This window comes from Acipenser ruthenus, chromosome 14 (assembly GCF_902713425.1).
Source record: "Acipenser ruthenus chromosome 14, fAciRut3.2 maternal haplotype, whole genome shotgun sequence".
Classification (NCBI taxonomy): Eukaryota; Metazoa; Chordata; class Actinopteri; order Acipenseriformes; family Acipenseridae; genus Acipenser; species Acipenser ruthenus.
In genome coordinates this window covers 20737557-20754159 of record NC_081202.1, presented here as the reverse complement: position 1 = coordinate 20754159, position 16603 = coordinate 20737557, and the positions used below count along the sequence as shown (strand labels likewise).

Sequence of the window (16603 nt, the reverse complement as noted above, 5' to 3'; positions counted from 1 at the left end):
TGTTCTAAAAGCTTTTGAATAATGCTCAATGTGCAAAGGAAGCAAAATGAATAGGTGTAATACAAATCCCCCAAATGCAAAATGGAGAAACATATTGTTCTGTCGATTGGTGCATTGTGGGTAAAATGCACATTCAAGAAGGTTTTAGAAGCAGACACATCAGTCGTGAACTTTCTTTTATGACCAATGAAATGCTCAAGCAGTGGGATAACCGTAAAAAGATTGAGTCACGAATGAACTTTGTGTTTTGTACACTGTTCATCAGTCTGTGATGAAACCTCTTTGAGGGGATTCTTGTCTCTTATTTGTTGTCTATAATGCAAAAAACTTAATCAATGATAACAACCATCAGTTTTATTTATTTATGTATTTATTTATTAATTAAGCTAAGGCATTTAATAAAACAAGCAGTAACTTTTGCAAAACAGAGTCACTCTTTATTTTGAGAACACCATCTGGATAAATAAAGCCAAACCAGTTTGAAGTAAATCATACAGAATAATTGTGTGTTGAGAGGACAGAGATACCAGACTACTTAGCTGAAAGGGCTGGCTGGTAAAAAGGGTGTAAACTTTTACCGTCTTGTGGGGAATGTTATTTTGGTACTTGCTTATGCCAGCGCTGGGGAGAAATCTTTCAAATGGCCATCTGGCTGTTATATCCAGCAGGTATCAAATGTATCTTTATAGTTTCTGGGTAATGTTTTTTTATGACCCTGTTCTACTGCAGTGGCCCCACAGATAAATAGTACAACAAATGACTAGCCCCACCATGGTCTTTATATTTCAGTTTATGGACTAGATTGTCAGTTCATTTCAGTCACTTCAGGACCAAGTTAGCTTGTTGACATAAAACACAACCTTAATTTACTTTATAACAATTAAACTTATTTTCTTTTATAGCCATTTTTGTATGCATGCTCACTGTGAAACTGATTATGAAACATAGAGCCTTATCTAACTGAGAGGAAAAAAAACAAATACAAAAATCAAATTACTTTCAGTTAAAGCTGGGTATGCAGCATTTGGTGTAAGAACACATGTTAAAGGGAAACCAAAAAGTTAAAAGGTCAACCGTGTCTGAGCTGCTCATTTTCATTAAATTCAATATTATTATTATCATTCATGGTTTGGCGGCCTCGTCTTTTCGGGGGGGAGGTGGCTTATAGCCACTTCCTATCTGTGGCACTGGGATGCATGTAACTGTTCATGTTTTTCCAGCCGGCCTCACGCAGGTAGCCATCGGGCACCCACAGACGAGGCCTCCGGCCAAATTTATCTTTCACTCGGGCCCTGAGTGCCCACAGTCATCTGGCCCTGAGCGCCCTTCACAGTTCATAAATCTGCAATTGCAATCATCGCCATTCATTCATAGCGGATTCTCCGTGATGAAAAGTTAATTCTGGCAAAGGCAACCCCAGCCCTGGATAAATGTTCATTAACACTTTTGTACAGTAACTAACTGCTTGTCATCTCGAATTATAATAAATTGCATAAATACAAGCCGTCAGAGAAAAAAAAAAATATTTCCTGTGGTTAAACAGACTTCTGTTTGTGTAATTCATTTTTTGTCCCTGTTTTTTTTTTTTTTTTTTATGATTCATCAGTCACATTATTCCTGTACTGGAATAATGTCTGTTGTGCATCAGTCACATAACCCTTAATTGTGACATTGCAGAATCCATACATTGACCATGCCACAGGTATCATGGTTCCATGTTTACAAAGCATGCTATTTGCTTGAGTGTATGAGTCTTATCACATTGGTTTTGCTCTTTATCTCTAGGTGAGGCGATAACAACAGTAGCTCCCTTAGTTCCAAGTGGTGTCAGTGATGGGCAGTGGCATTCAGTCCAGGTGCATTACTATAACAAGGTAAGAGGAGATTGCATTCACGTCCTTTTCAAAGGAGCGGTCAGTGTCAACACTATTGTAGTTACTATAGCTACCAGGGAAACAGGTTGTGGTGTATTACACACATTACTTTTTCTATGCAGTCTTTTCCAAAACACAGTCAGTCTTACATACAGTGCACTTTATTTTAAAAAAAGATACTTTGTGTCTTTTAAACAAACAACTGTTTCAATTATGTTTTCTTAATCCTTGGCTCCATGCAAGAAGCTGTTCAATCAAGGAGCTGGACTGATGCTGTTAGACAGAGGTTAAGGATCCTGCTGTTGAGAAAAGTTCACTGTTCACCGTTCTGATTCGTTTGTCAAGCTTCTGTTGGGTTTTTTTTGTACTGCCACCATAGACGCTGGGATTGCGCAAACCTACATACGTACTGTTAGAGTTTCATTCTTCTTTAGAGTCCAGTTGTGCTGATTTTGGTTACAACATTCTTTTTGGTGATACTGATAGCTCTACTTTTATATTTACAGCCGTGACAGGATTGATATAACTAACAAAGAATATTGCTTTGAGTTAAAAGATTATAAAACACTTCTGATGGGCTCATTTAATATTCATTTTAAATGCAAAAAGAGTCACATATTGCATTTAAAATAGTGCCTATCTGAAAGATCTTGCTTTCAATAAAGTTATGAAATGAAAATGTGATCAGCTGGTCAATACTTTGTCAGACAGAACAAAGCGAGTACCATGGTATCATGATTAGAATGGAGTTTACCTACCCTTACAATGCCAGTGTCTCCCAATGTGAAGCTTTAATAAATTACTGAGTTGGAGAATCTGTGATGCATGTTTTAATCAGGAGTCTTGAACTGTGATTGTACAAGATATCCCTCTGAGGTCTACCTTTTCCACCATTTGCATTATTACATTTTTGTTTTCACTTTTTAATCTGAGAGCTAGGGGAGTGGTTCTTGCCTAGGGCACCACTAAGGTTTAGATTTCTGTTAGAACTTGTAAGTGTGTCATTTGCGTGAATTGGGTTTGATTTATGCGGTCATATACATTATTTAGAAAACACAGCAAATCAAACTTGTGCACAGAAGAAACAAACAAACAAACATCCAAAAATGAAAACGTATGAACACAGTATGTGTGCACTGCTCAAACAGCTCACATACATAGCAATAGACTGCTTACTTGTCTTATCTTGATTCTGCCCCCTTATTTATTAAAAAAAATGTGCTTTAATTTCCCACATTTTTGAAAAAGTGTGTGTTCAACCATTTTGTTTAACTGACACAATCTTGAAACGTAAGATATCATTTGAAGTAAATTTGGCTGGGTAGTCTTTTTAAGTATTTATGTTCATTTAGAGAGAGGTGTTTTGAACTGGGTTGTACAGTGCTATGTAGAAACTAAAGTCCGTCAAGTGACCTCAGTATACTGAAGACTGCACACTTCATGAACAAATTTGATATTAGGATTTTTTATAAAAATAATTGAGGGTGTTTTTTACAAGATTATCAAGGTGTTGTGTATTTTATTATTATTTTAGTTTTTGTAATCCTTACTTGTACATGCAGTATTATTTAGTAATAATGCAAAGTTACAAAGGTATATTATAATCCAAATTGAAATTTTCAATAAAAAATCTATGCATTTTTTTAGTATTGGTAAGCCATTATTACTTTGATTGTTGTTTCCCCCCTAAAATAAATGCTGGTTTTGAAAAACTGCTGTCTGTGACTGTTTGCTACAGTACATCATTACAGTGCTCAGAACTGTTTATTAAGAAACAATATGCGTAAAAGACAGATAAATAAATATCCCTAGCTGTTCCTCCCACATTAGTGTTTCACATGTTCCTGCAAGAATATGGTTTGGTTTGAAGGTAGTGGTGGATGAGGTCATTGTCAGAGTTTCACTTGAAATTGGCACTTAGCAAACCTGTAATTATGACTTTTGGCAGACTATGAACCATGTCTTAATTATGACTTCTGATCACTGCAAAAATAGTAATAATAATAATGATGCAATAACCAATAGGCTTGCATGCCACTATCGCTAGGCCAGTAGCTGGAAGTACTTTTAGTCCTTAAATAGTTTTATGCTGTGCAATTGTTGATCACGCAAAAAGGATTGTATGGGGAATATTTTTAAGTTTTGTTAAACTTAATAAACTGAAAAACTGATCAAACAAACAAAAACTATTGCCTAAAGCCACCAGTAATTGATAAACAACTGAACTTTAACAGAAGTACAGTAGTACTTAGAAAGAAGTTTTTCATGACTCTTATGTATTGAAATACCGCAGTGCTTCATTGCTCATAATCTCCACCTACTGTAATCTCTTTTATCTGGAGGGTTGTTTGTATGAGACTTTTCAGTTTGCACAATTATAGGATTACAATACGCCTGGTCAATTGATATATTGCCTGCCATGTCTTGGGAGCATCTACAATCTTGGGAGCATCTACAATACTTTTCCTGTAAATGTCACTTGGTTTAATTTATTGTAGAAACTATGCTTTCACTCTCTTCTGGAATATGGAATTAAGGACATTCTGTATGTTTTCAGATTTTGAAACAGATTTTACCTGACCTTAGAGGAAAGTTTACACATAAATCCAAATTGTCGCATCAAAACCATTTGGTACAAGCTTTTCTTGGGTGCTTCCTGCTTCCCAGACAATAGATAAATACGTGTTAACTGTTGTGTGTTTGTTTGTTAAAGGCCAAACCAGGAGCCAGGACACATGTGCATGCCTGTTTTGTTTGTTACATCATGGTCAGAATGGTAACCAAAAATGTAATCTAATGATGTTTATGCTGTACTATATTATGTGTATGCACTTTGGAACACAGTATTCAAAGGACAATAATGTTCATGGGCTCTATGTTGAAATGAAAATCTAATTTGACTTTTTTCAATTATCTACCCAGGATAGCCTGCACCTTATCGATTCCAGTGGGGTCCTGCATGTACCCCTTTATACAGCATGGCTGGAACTGAAACACAAGGAGGTAAAGTGACTTGACCAAGGTCACACAGCAAGTCAAGTGGCTGAGAAGGGATTGGAGACCAGGGTGTCCAGGTTACCAACCCCCAGCTCTGACCGCTAGGCCGCACTTCCTCCTTTAGTTTATATAGAGTATATATAGTCATTTTTATTTTGAATTTCCCTTTGTTGGCGCATGTTCAATAACTCTTTCCCTGTCAGAAACTGATGCAACAACACAAAGAGAAACCTTTCAGTTAAACAGTTCTGTAGTTTAGGGATTGACTGTTTTTAACCTAACGCCTGCCCATGGACATGTGATGACCAGCCAGGGTTGTCCAGGTCAAAAAAACATTAACCCCCCACTGTAGCAGTGAACAGAATGGTCAACGAGGGGCTAGTTTAAACATGTCCGGGTGCACCAATTCGTGGTGCCCCATGAACAGATGTATTTGCCCAGCCCTGTGACTTGCAGAATTGCACTGGGATGCCACTGCAGACGTCTTTGAAGAGCCAACACTAGTCTGTTTGATTTGCTACTAGGTTGTCAAAAGTCCTCATCATGGGTTGCTATCTGGGTGATTTTGTTATTGAGGAAAGGGATTCAGTTCTGTTTTCCCAGATCAGATAGCAGATAGTGAGTGAAAACCAGGAAGATTATAATGTGAAATCCACATATTATATCCATTAAACATGCTGCATACATGTTGGAAACTGGCGTCCTTGTAGTCACTGCTCTTGGTTTCCTTTGTTTTTCCTTACCCCTGCACTTCTAAATCTGCTAAATGAGTTTAATTTGCAGGGGAAATTCATAGCTTCCTGCAGAAACCATGTTTTTTGCAGTTTCTTTGATAGAAAACGTACAAAGTTGTGCATTTTAGGTGCTGCCTTTCACAGACAGGAAGATAATACTTGAACATGATTTATGGGATGTTTTGATGGAATGTTCAGAGGAAAAAAAAACATTTCTGCTGTTCACTAAGCACTCTCTATTCAGCTGCCAGGCTGTTAATGATGTGAGTAAATCATGGGAGTTTTGCTTACAGTTGAATGAGAAAATGATTGTTTAATAGGAGTTGTATTTATTGCTACTGTAGCTTTCTTCTTTTTGAAATGGCACACCTTCAGTTTTCCAGTGGCCCAGAAATGAAGTGGTGGTGTTATGTCAAGCTTCCCTGGTTTGAAATCATTGTTTTTCCTTTTTGTGGCCTGAAATGGCTTGGCGCTCCCTTTTGCCTGTATATATCGTGTGGCTGTCTTTCTAATAAATATTACCTCTAGAATTATTCCCTTTACCAACCCAACTTGGAGTATAATTTTCAGTTTGACTTCAAGTAACCTCCAAAGAGTCATACTTAAATTGTTCATATGGAACTCCGTCCTGCGGTTTTCTACTCAGACTGTAAAACTGAAAATCCAATTTCTATGATCATACAAACAGATTAACATATAAGCTGCCATGCCATTTAGATATATAAAACAGATTTAGAAATGTTGTAAAAGATTAGACACATTAAGCTCTTTTTTTCATTAATAGTAGATTGGAGCTTCTATTAGAAAGCTGTTATTAGGTGTGGAATGGATCATCTTAATGTCCAATGCAACACTGATAATAAATCTACTTGTAAGAAAGATGCTGTAGATGCCCAGGTGTGGGTCTGGGTGACTGACTGTCACTCACTGTGCAGTGGTTTCTTCAGAACAATGCAGGGTCTCAGTCATTTTGAAGTGATTAGTTTCAAAGCATTCTGAAGGATTTCTGTTGGCTGTTAAAAAATGTGTTTTGTTAATAAAATAATTGTAGAAATCCAGATATCTTTAAACAATGTGTGGTAACCAAAAGTTATCAAACTCAAAAGGCTTGCAACATAAAGCAAGTCGTCAGCATGCAGTGTTAATTCTTATAAGCATGGTCTTTTTTGTTTTGAGCTGTTAGTTGGCTATATCCTATAAGATATTTTATTTAATTTCAAGAAAATGTCATTTTGATGATGCAGTATACAGTGTGCTTTTTACTTAAAAGACCATTTCAATACAAACAAACAAAGCATATTTTATCAATGATATATATTCTTTAACAAAAAGAAAATGTATTTCCAGCACTGAATACATTTCTATCTGGGATGGATAAATAGCGAACGGTGACACAGAGGTATTTTTTGACAGGTAAATTGACTTTGCTTTAAGCTAGTTACTTTAGTAGACATGTCAGTAACACATTATTACTGTATCACTTTTCCTGATGTTCATATTTCCTCTAATGGAGTTGTCAGGTGACTCAGATGACCATTGTAACAATAAGTATCAATAACAACATGGAATTGTATCTTGCTTTTCCTTTTCAAATCACAGATGATTACAGACACGAGCCCTAAGGATGCATTTAGGGATGTAGTCTCAATCCTGCAGAGGAAGGAAGCCAGTGTTTTTATATCTTGTAGCTCTCTGCTGAAAAAATAATAAAGTTGATGAGATAACTGCCTACACTTAAATACTGAATGATTGTTCTCTCTATATGATTTTTTTAAACCATTGTTGCCACCTCTTCAGCACAAGCATCAGGTACTCTAATTTCCTGCTCAATGAGATGAGGAATCCCCTCCACAAACCACCATGTCTGTGCATCGTTAGCATGTATTTCAATAAAAACTTGTATATATAATTTCAGTCAAAGTCAAGCTAGCTTCCAGCACTCGCTAGAATTCGGTGCTGGATAAATTCACTATATATGCAACATTGTATCCGCACCAAAATGTTAAAAACTTTTATTTGTGCAACATCAAGATTAAAAAAGTGAACAAGTCAAATCAACTCTTCTGCACATGCACCGCATCAAGATTTACAAAAACTTTTAAATTCAAACTAAAAAATATTTTGGTGAACAAATCCAGTTACTCTTTGTTGCATTTATAATTTCAGAACCATCAAGCCCAAACTTCTGCTTAATACAAGAGATTAGTTATAGTAAAATGTTTGTTTTTTGGGGGCACAAGCAAATGGCCTTTTAACTAATTTGGCCCTCCAGCAGAGAGCAGTTTCCACTACTGCATTTATTAACCAAACCAGAATTTGAAAAGTACAATACATTATCTTTATCAATCTTTTGTCTTATACTGTTACATAGTACAATATATAAACAGGTAAACTTTATAATATATATTAGGGAAAGTAGTAGTGATGATCATGCAGTCATTATGTCGCTTGACCTTTGTGTGTGTGTGTTAGTATTATTCTTTAAACAGGAAACAGGTTAGGCCCAGGCCGCCTTCTGTGAAGTGTTACTGTGCATCTAATTTAACTTGTAATTTATAGTGGATTCTTTTGGGTTTTTGAGAATGTATTATTATTAATTGGATAAGTTATATTGAACTAGTAGCAGTTTATAATGAGGACTTCTGGCAACATATTCAAATTTGCCGACAAAGATGCTGTTTAAATTGTTACAACAATACAGCATAAACAGGTGATTTATCTTAGGAATTGCCTCTTCTGTTGCCACAGATTGTAAGGGATAAATAGTGTGTTGCAGCAGAATGTATGGCTACTACTCTACATGAGATAAGCAAAGTAGTAACTTTTCCTTACTCTCAGCACTTCAGGCTCCCAGATTTTACACATTTCACCTGGTCCCGAGGAAGGCATCACTTAGCACCTGTGTATGGAATTATATCTTTTTTTTATTCATAAGCACAGCTTATATTTTGCCAGCTTCTGATATTAGATTTCACACATTTTATATGCCATGACTATACTCTGGTACTGAATGAATCACCCAGTCGCTTGCAGAAATCTGTCTTACCATTGCTGATGTGAAAATTTTTTTAATGGAAGAATTATTTACAGTGAAAGGCTTGCGGATGTGATTGTTAGAGATGCTTGCTTCTGTAACCCAGTTTGTAACCTGGGGTTGACTAGAATCAGGTAACAAGTATGTTCTGGGATTCACTGATGTATTCAAGCCCACAATCAAGTTAGCGTCATTACAGTTGAACACTTGAAATGTATTTGCGTGTATGATAGTTCTGTGTATAACAAACAAGCCAATGAGTTGTATAACTTCTCTAAATTAAAATCTGTATTGGAGCATTTGTGAACAGTAGAGAACAATAAATGCAAGTCACTGACATACGACTGCTGTAGAGTATAGCACTTTGTATATTTATTTTCCTTTGGCGCATATAAAATTGTATTGTGTTATACCGTTACTGCCTATTGTGCAGCTGTGAAAGTCATTTCATTGGTAACTTCATCATCTCAGTTTACTTTTCGCAGTCCAGATTTGTATGGTGATAAAGCATACTTCTGGCAGCAATACAAAAGAACAACTTATATACAACATGTCTGGTTTGCATTTTGGGATGGTGTCTTAAAACCACAGATAGCAGAACATGCAGGTATTCAGTTTTTTTATTCTCAGATGCACCCATCACCAGGTGAGGTTTCAGCAGACCAGAAAGATAGTTTATCATATTTCCTCCTAAAAACCCAAACAAAATGGGATAGAGAGCGCTATTCATTGTTTTGAAAACAGACCCATTTAGCATTTTCACATCATTCTGTTCCGGCTGTATTCCTCCAGTGATGTGGATCACACCACCACTTACACTTTCTAGACAGTTGCACTGATAAAGGTTCTAACAGCCCAAGTACTGTAGAAAGGGCTGAACACTAATAGGATGACAGAAATTCTAAACTGCCAAACTGTGACCTTATTGCAGGTATTTAAACACTGTACTGATATACAGTAAGTGCTTATTTGTGTCTAATAAAAGTAAACTGAAGCTCTTGTGTGAAAATCCAAAAACATAATTGGATTTTAGAGGCACAGATGTAACCTATATCCAGTAAAATGTAGGATGGTTTATTTGTTATAATATATGGAAGTTGTTCTATCTTGGGGACATCATTTCTGGGGGGAGAAAACTACAACATTCCAAGTTTGCAATATAACAACACAAAAAAGTTCTTAACAGACAATTTTCAACATCTAATATTTCAGTGCATCAGCATCAAGATTGAAGAGTTGTCAGCAGGGAGGCCAGTTTGTCTTTGCCTGACCTTTTTTATATCTGTGAAGTGACTGGAGATCACGTATGTTGCCATGGCTTCTGTGCAAGCAGCATCCCTAGGAAACAACAGGAATCAAAGGAGTAATTGCAACAGCACTTGCAATAGAAACAAACCCGATATCTGAGCAAGCGGGCATCAGGTGTATATGAAAGTAGTTGAAACTAGCAGGGAGTCCTGCAAGTACATGAAGAAAGGCTGCTGGGCAGCTGAATGATCTGTTTGACGAGCCACTGTGCCTGTGACAAACACTTGCATAATATGTAGCCTCCCACTGGGAATTGAAATGTTCAGTTAACTGGCTTCCTTTTTAGAATTAGTAGTTGATTGCTTGTAGTTAACGATTTGTGATATAAGCAGGTACAATAGCACGGCAGAACAATGTTCATATAGAGCACCTTACAAATTCTGCGAATTAAGTGGCTATATATAGTTCTTTTATCTAGCTATGGAAGCCTGTATGGCTGCAGCTTATCCCTGTAATGTGATAGCCAGTGTTTGAAGTGTAAGTTTGGATTGGTGTATCCCATGGGTAACAGGCTGTTGAGTATAAGGAGACTGGTTTGAAAATTGTTCTGGTAAGACAGCTGGACAAGCTAGGGTTCATGCCCTTTGTCTACTTACCAGTGCAGGTTGAATGTGTTTGAACAAAGCCTTGGCAAGGGGTCAGCATTTAGACTTGACTCTTACATTTCCATGTTAAACCTCAGATTGGTGTATGTCCATAGTTTTTGAACTCAAAGAAATATGCTTCACTGGTCACATGCTACTGTATCAATGGGGATACAACTGAGAATATTTATTTAGTTTTTTTAATACAAGTGGAAGATAAATCTTGATAATGACTCTGTAGGAAGGGGTCATGTTGTTTTTACATTAACATCAACAAAATGAGAAAAAAAATGAATATACAAGATATTTTCAATCAATTTCTTTGGTAAAGTTTTTGGTAAATCTTTTTCTTTTCTCTGGGGTAACTTAAATGACTCCATTACTTGTATGAGCCAAAGTGAACCAGGATTTCCAGAGTTCCGAACAGCAAAGTTAACAATATACTTTTTTCTTCTACAATATTGTAAAAAAAAAATGCTCATAATTAAATGCTTATGAACGTTTCAGGATTCTCAAAGGAATGTGAAGAAATAATTTGATGTCTGTTGGTCAGAGAAGTGGTGTTCTTTGTCAAGCATCACCTCTGCATAAAATGATATAAATGACATTGGGAGATTACGCTTTTCATGCAGTTAATATAATTATGTTCTAAAGTTTCAGGAGACAGATGTTCCATAACAACGCTGAAACAGGCCTACAAAGACTGGTTGAAAGCCAGAGCTAGGTTAACTCCCCAGGGGGCAAGAGACAGGTTGAAACTTTGTGGTTCCACAGTATCAGAGTGAAATCTAATGCTAGCCTAAGAATAACATATTTTAATATGCTTTTACATGTCAAGTACTGTATAACTGTACTGCCATCAGTTTTGGCTTTAAGCACAGCAGCTCCTCAAATGGAATAGCTGTGTTTTAATGCACGATGTATGGCAGAATCAGAATGAAAAGCTTAATATTAAGACATGTAAGATGGACAAAAGGCTTTAACTATACAATGCAAAATCTATGGTATTTAATATGCTTTGTTGCCTGTTATGTTTCAGCAAGGGGTGGCCTCATCTCCAGGTATCCTTAATTCCAAAGCATGTTTTTTTTAATATTCAGCCCTCCAGTAAACACACAATCATGTGTTGGCCTGCTTATTAATCAGATTCTATAGGCTCTAAGTAGTTGCCCTTTTCCACCCTGCAAAAGTATGCCATTGTCCTATTGTATATAAGCAGAACTGTAATTGTAAAAACAGAAACAAAGATATTTAACTAATCTTCTGTTTTCTATTTTTTTTACATTATCCAAAATTGTGTAATTCTAAAATTGTCGAGTCCATACTACTCTGTGTGTAAGATTTCCAAAAGAATATGGCTGAACAGAAGGTTTTTGGCCTCGGCTTTACCATAGAAATTCATATTCATGGCAAGTTAATGAACTCCATCCTCTCCAGTAGTGAAGTATTGTTGGAGAATCCATTTATTTTCACTGAAATGTTGGTCAGGGGCCAACAGCTTAATGAAAGACTCAGTGGGACTGGCTGACTGCCTAATAAGATCTGAGCATGCCTGAGCTGAGGAAGAGGGTTGTGAAAGTTCCGTAACATAACGGAGAGCCTCACACTATCGCCCACAAACAGCTAGCTATAACTAGTTTAAATAAAACATTTTTAATATCCTGATTGAAAGTTTACATATAAAGCAAACACAAAATGTAAAAGTATGATGTCTAATAGTGTCATCCTCCTCTTAGTTAAGATTCAGCTTTATTTTAGATACAGATACATATAAATAATTGTATTGTGTAGCAGACTTACAAGACATACTGTATAATGGACCTAAATAATACAGTATAAGTAGCTACCTGATTAAAAAATCATGAAATATTGAGTGTAGTGAACATACAATCAACAAGGCCTATTTTAATAATTAAATTGCAAGGGAATATTACAACGACATGTATATAATATCTACTAATATAGTGTGGTGCATGGCAAGCTGTTTGTGTTCTAATGATGCTTTGTTTAAATTTGAAACAATTTGGAACTTTTAATAGGCATTACGCATTGGCTGCAGTCCATGTTTATCTGTCAGCACTTGCGCTATCCTGTGATCTGTGGAACGCCTCATTTTTAATGTGAACGCAGCTGCAGTGAAACACATTACAAACACCAGCCACCGAAGGGTGGAGCTCATGGAAAAGATCCAGTGCCAAAAGCAGTCAATTTGTGTAATGTAATGTGTTTTCTGGTTTTTATACATCGCTTGGTCGAACGCCACTGTTTTTAATTAGATCTCAGCCTATATCGGCTTGCATTCTGTAAAAGCCTAAAAAAAACTTGAAAGTCTTAAATTATAGAGCGATCAATGCTTGAGATGATTGTATCTGTGATAATGGTAAACTAATTGGGATTCAGTTACAGTAGTTAACATGTAACCACAGCTGGTTGGACTAGGAAAAGGACATCTGTTGAGCGCCCAGGCCATGGCTGTTACTTAATGGCATTGTACACTGCAGCCCAGTGAAGTCTGTCTGAGTTGAGGTTTATTATGCTAATGGCTGTAGATGGTACGGACAGACTTCAGGCTTCAGGCATCAGTGCTTGTGGGGATGTTTAGGTTCCACCCTGTCTTTACTGACACAACTCCAAAATCTTTGGATTGTATGTGTCTGTAATTACCACTCATCACTTTATGTGCTGTTTATATGCCGAACATAAATTGCTTTAAGTCACTCAGGCCTGTATTTGAAAGTGTTCTTTAGCATACCAGATATAGATGATTGTAACTGTATATTTGTTTGTTTTATTGACTTTTGACAACCTTGTGTCAAAACTGACAGGCAGACAAAGGTATTATGTTGTAATAGCAAAAGCATAGTGAAATCATGGTAACTATGGTAAATCAGATAAGTATGGTAATACGTATTGTAAAAGTATTGTAAAAGTATTGTAAAATTAAGGGTTGACCATGATACAATAAATGCAAAGTACTGTTTAAACAGGGCAAAGCATGACATTGGTGCCATGTACATGTACAAATTTACCATAGTAAACTTTTATAAGGGACCTTACCAAGCAGTGACCTATAGAAATGACTTTTGACAACCTCTAAAATCAACAAGTTCTAATTTCTCATGGCTCTGCAAAGCAGCTGTCAAAGATATATCCTGATGGCTCTTGTTGCTGTTGAACAACTACAGACAACTGTGACCTATATTAACTCCAGCAGTCTCTAGGGGGGAAAGGGTTAAAAAAAAAAAAAACACTTACAGTTTTTCTTTTGTTTCCAGAAAGCAAAGTTTTACTGACTTAATTGGGGGGGGGGGGGGGGGCTGTGCTTTATGGAAAATATGCTTTCTGGATGGAAATGTTTATGTGGAGTAAGTTGATGGATCATAACAAAAACTGTTATTGTAATAAAATGGAAATTATGAAGCATCTAGAAATGTCAATAGTGTCTGATTGCAATTATCTGTGTGGCTCTCTCTTGATTAGAAAGTACTAACACTGCATGGCTTTAAAGCTGCAACATCAGCTCATTATGTCACTGGCCATAAGTGGATTTGTTTTGTCTGCTGGGGACAAATCAGCATTGTTCTTAGGAATACACGCTACATCTCTTCACTAGGTGAACTGCTGGTTTAGAGTATACTTCTGTGTACTGTACCAGTTTAATAAAAGAAACATAAACTACAGAATCATGCTGTTCTATATTGTAATGTTAAAATAAACTAGGAAAATCTGTGTCAATTTTGCACATATTTCAGTATTAACTTAATCGAGCAGAAGTTTTCAAATTTATCTGTCATACTCATAGAATGAATCATTTATTTTGATAAAGGATGCATCAGATCGACATAGTCGTCTACAATTCCTGCAGTGATTTTGTATTGCGGTCATTAGAACCTCTTCACAGAAAAGAACTAACTTGCAAAAGTTTACAATATTTTTCAGTTCAAACTCACTCTTTAGAATTGTTGAAATTCTCAGTTATATTTGCTGTCTAACGCTTTGTAACGTCAGTCTCAATGTTTAAGGGTGTCTTGTGTGATTTTAGTTCAGGGCAGTGTTATTGGATTTGTATGCATGTCAATTAAATGAATCTGTTTTCTCTTCCAGCCTAATATTGGAAGATTAGGTATCCCTCATGGGCCCTCTGGAGAGAAGGTTGCCGTAGTTACAGTGGACAACTGTGACAATGCAGTGGCTGTGCGCTTCGGCAACCAGATTGGGAACTATTCATGTGCTGCCCAGGGAACTCAAACTGGTCCAAAAAAGTAAGTCATTGTTTATCCTACTGTGAGTATAGAAGACAGGTCTGCTTGAAAAATGCAGGCCTTGCAATGCCTCCAGCTCCAATACAACAAACAACAAATAACCTGTAATAAAATAATTCCGTAGGATTTTGCCGTCTGAAGACAGCTTGGCACACAGTGCAATGATTTTAGATTGACTTAAAGGCTTAGTCGTTTCAGACTTGCTTATCTAAACATAGTCAATCTGAATAAGAGAGCAAAGCTATGACATCATAGTCCAGAGTACTTGAGTGTAAAAACCTACAATTGAAAATAAAAATGCCAGCGTATGCTTTTGTGGAGCTCTTAGGGTTTCTTAACAGCAAAGATAACTCCTTTGACTCCATTATTATATCATGTAAGTGTTATTTATATAAATTAAAAATAGGTTGTACAATATATATATATATGGTTTAAAACTATTCATGTCCACTGGAATTGGTAGGTGTATATAATATGGTAAAAGATAGTCATTTTTAAATTTGTGCAGAGGAATGTGTGTATATTGGAAAGGAAGTCGACACCTCTATTTACTTGCAGATCCTTGGATCTGACTGGTCCTCTGCTACTCGGGGGTGTTCCAAACTTGCCGGAAGATTTCCCCGTGCGGAACCGGGAATTTGTGGGCTGCATGAGGAATCTGACCATTGACAGCAAGGCCATTGACATGGCCAGCTATATAGCCAACAATGGCACTACAGCAGGTATAAAGATAGCCCATTTGTGTTTCTGGTATCTGGTATTCAAATACAATTCTTACTTCTAAAGATAAACTAGTCCTGAATTTTCACTTTTATTAAGCATTAGGCTTAGTTTGCATGTTTCTAATGAAGCAAATGGAAAAGCTTGACATATATTCTGATATGTAACACTTAATTTTCCTTTATGTTGGTATGAAGGTTGCACGATGAAAAACAACTTTTGCAACAGGATTATGTGTCAGAATGGAGGAACCTGTGTGAATAAGTGGAACACCTACAGCTGTGAGTGCCCCCTGAGCTATGGAGGGAAAAACTGTGAGCAAGGTTAGTATCCCTGAGTAAGGAGAGGGAAGCTGCCAGCCTGGGTTATGTAAATCACCTACCCCTGCCATATATCAGGAAAGAAGCACCCAGCATAGGTGGAGAAAGAGATTATTTAAACCCAGTTGTCTGGAGACCAGTTATGGAGGAGAGGTTCTGTGGCTTTCTGTTCTGGGAATGTACAGGAGGAGCTGGTTTGAGCTGGTGAGGTGACTGAGTATATATTGTGCTACATTTTATGATTTATTGGAGGCAATTTTAAGCCAGCAATTTATAACTGTAGCCCTGTGGTAAGGAAGCAGGCATAGGGAGCTGATGTTGCATATATATATACAGTGCCTTGCGAAAGTATTCGGCCCCCTTGAACTTTAGAACCTTTTGCCACATTTCAGGCTTCAAACATAAAGATATGAAACTGTAATTTTTTGTGAAGAATCAACAACAAGTGGGACACAATCATGAAGTGGAACGAAATTTATTGGATATTTCAAACTTTTTTAACAAATAAAAAACTGAAAAATTGGGCGTGCAAAATTATTCAGCCCCTTTACTTTCAGTGCAGCAAACTCTCTCCAGAAGTTCAGTGAGGATCTCTGAATGATCCAATGTTGACCTAAATGACTAATGATGATAAATAGAATCCACCTGTGTGTAATCAAGTCTCCGTATAAATGCACCTGCACTGTGATAGTCTCAGAGGTCCGTTTAAAGCGCAGAGAGCATCATGAAGAACAAGGAACACACCAGGCAGGTCCGAGATACTGTTGTGG

At 36.8% G+C, this 16603-nt stretch overlaps 1 protein-coding gene across 3 annotated transcripts in view; it reads left to right on the top strand.

The window, feature by feature from the left end:
- LOC117419880 (cadherin EGF LAG seven-pass G-type receptor 1-like) overlaps positions 1 to 16603 on the top strand; it is a 98656-nt gene that overhangs the window by 48617 nt on the left and 33436 nt on the right. For 2 of the 3 annotated variants that reach the window (XM_058986087.1, XM_034033207.3), the window contains exons 5-9: positions 1786 to 1874; positions 4797 to 4877; positions 14636 to 14793; positions 15352 to 15515; positions 15711 to 15836. In XM_058986087.1, the coding sequence (XP_058842070.1) occupies positions 1786 to 1874; positions 4797 to 4877; positions 14636 to 14793; positions 15352 to 15515; positions 15711 to 15836 (618 nt within the window). The remainder of the gene's footprint in view (positions 1 to 1785; positions 1875 to 4796; positions 4878 to 14635; positions 14794 to 15351; positions 15516 to 15710; positions 15837 to 16603) is intronic. The other variant, XM_058986088.1, reaches the window with a different exon arrangement.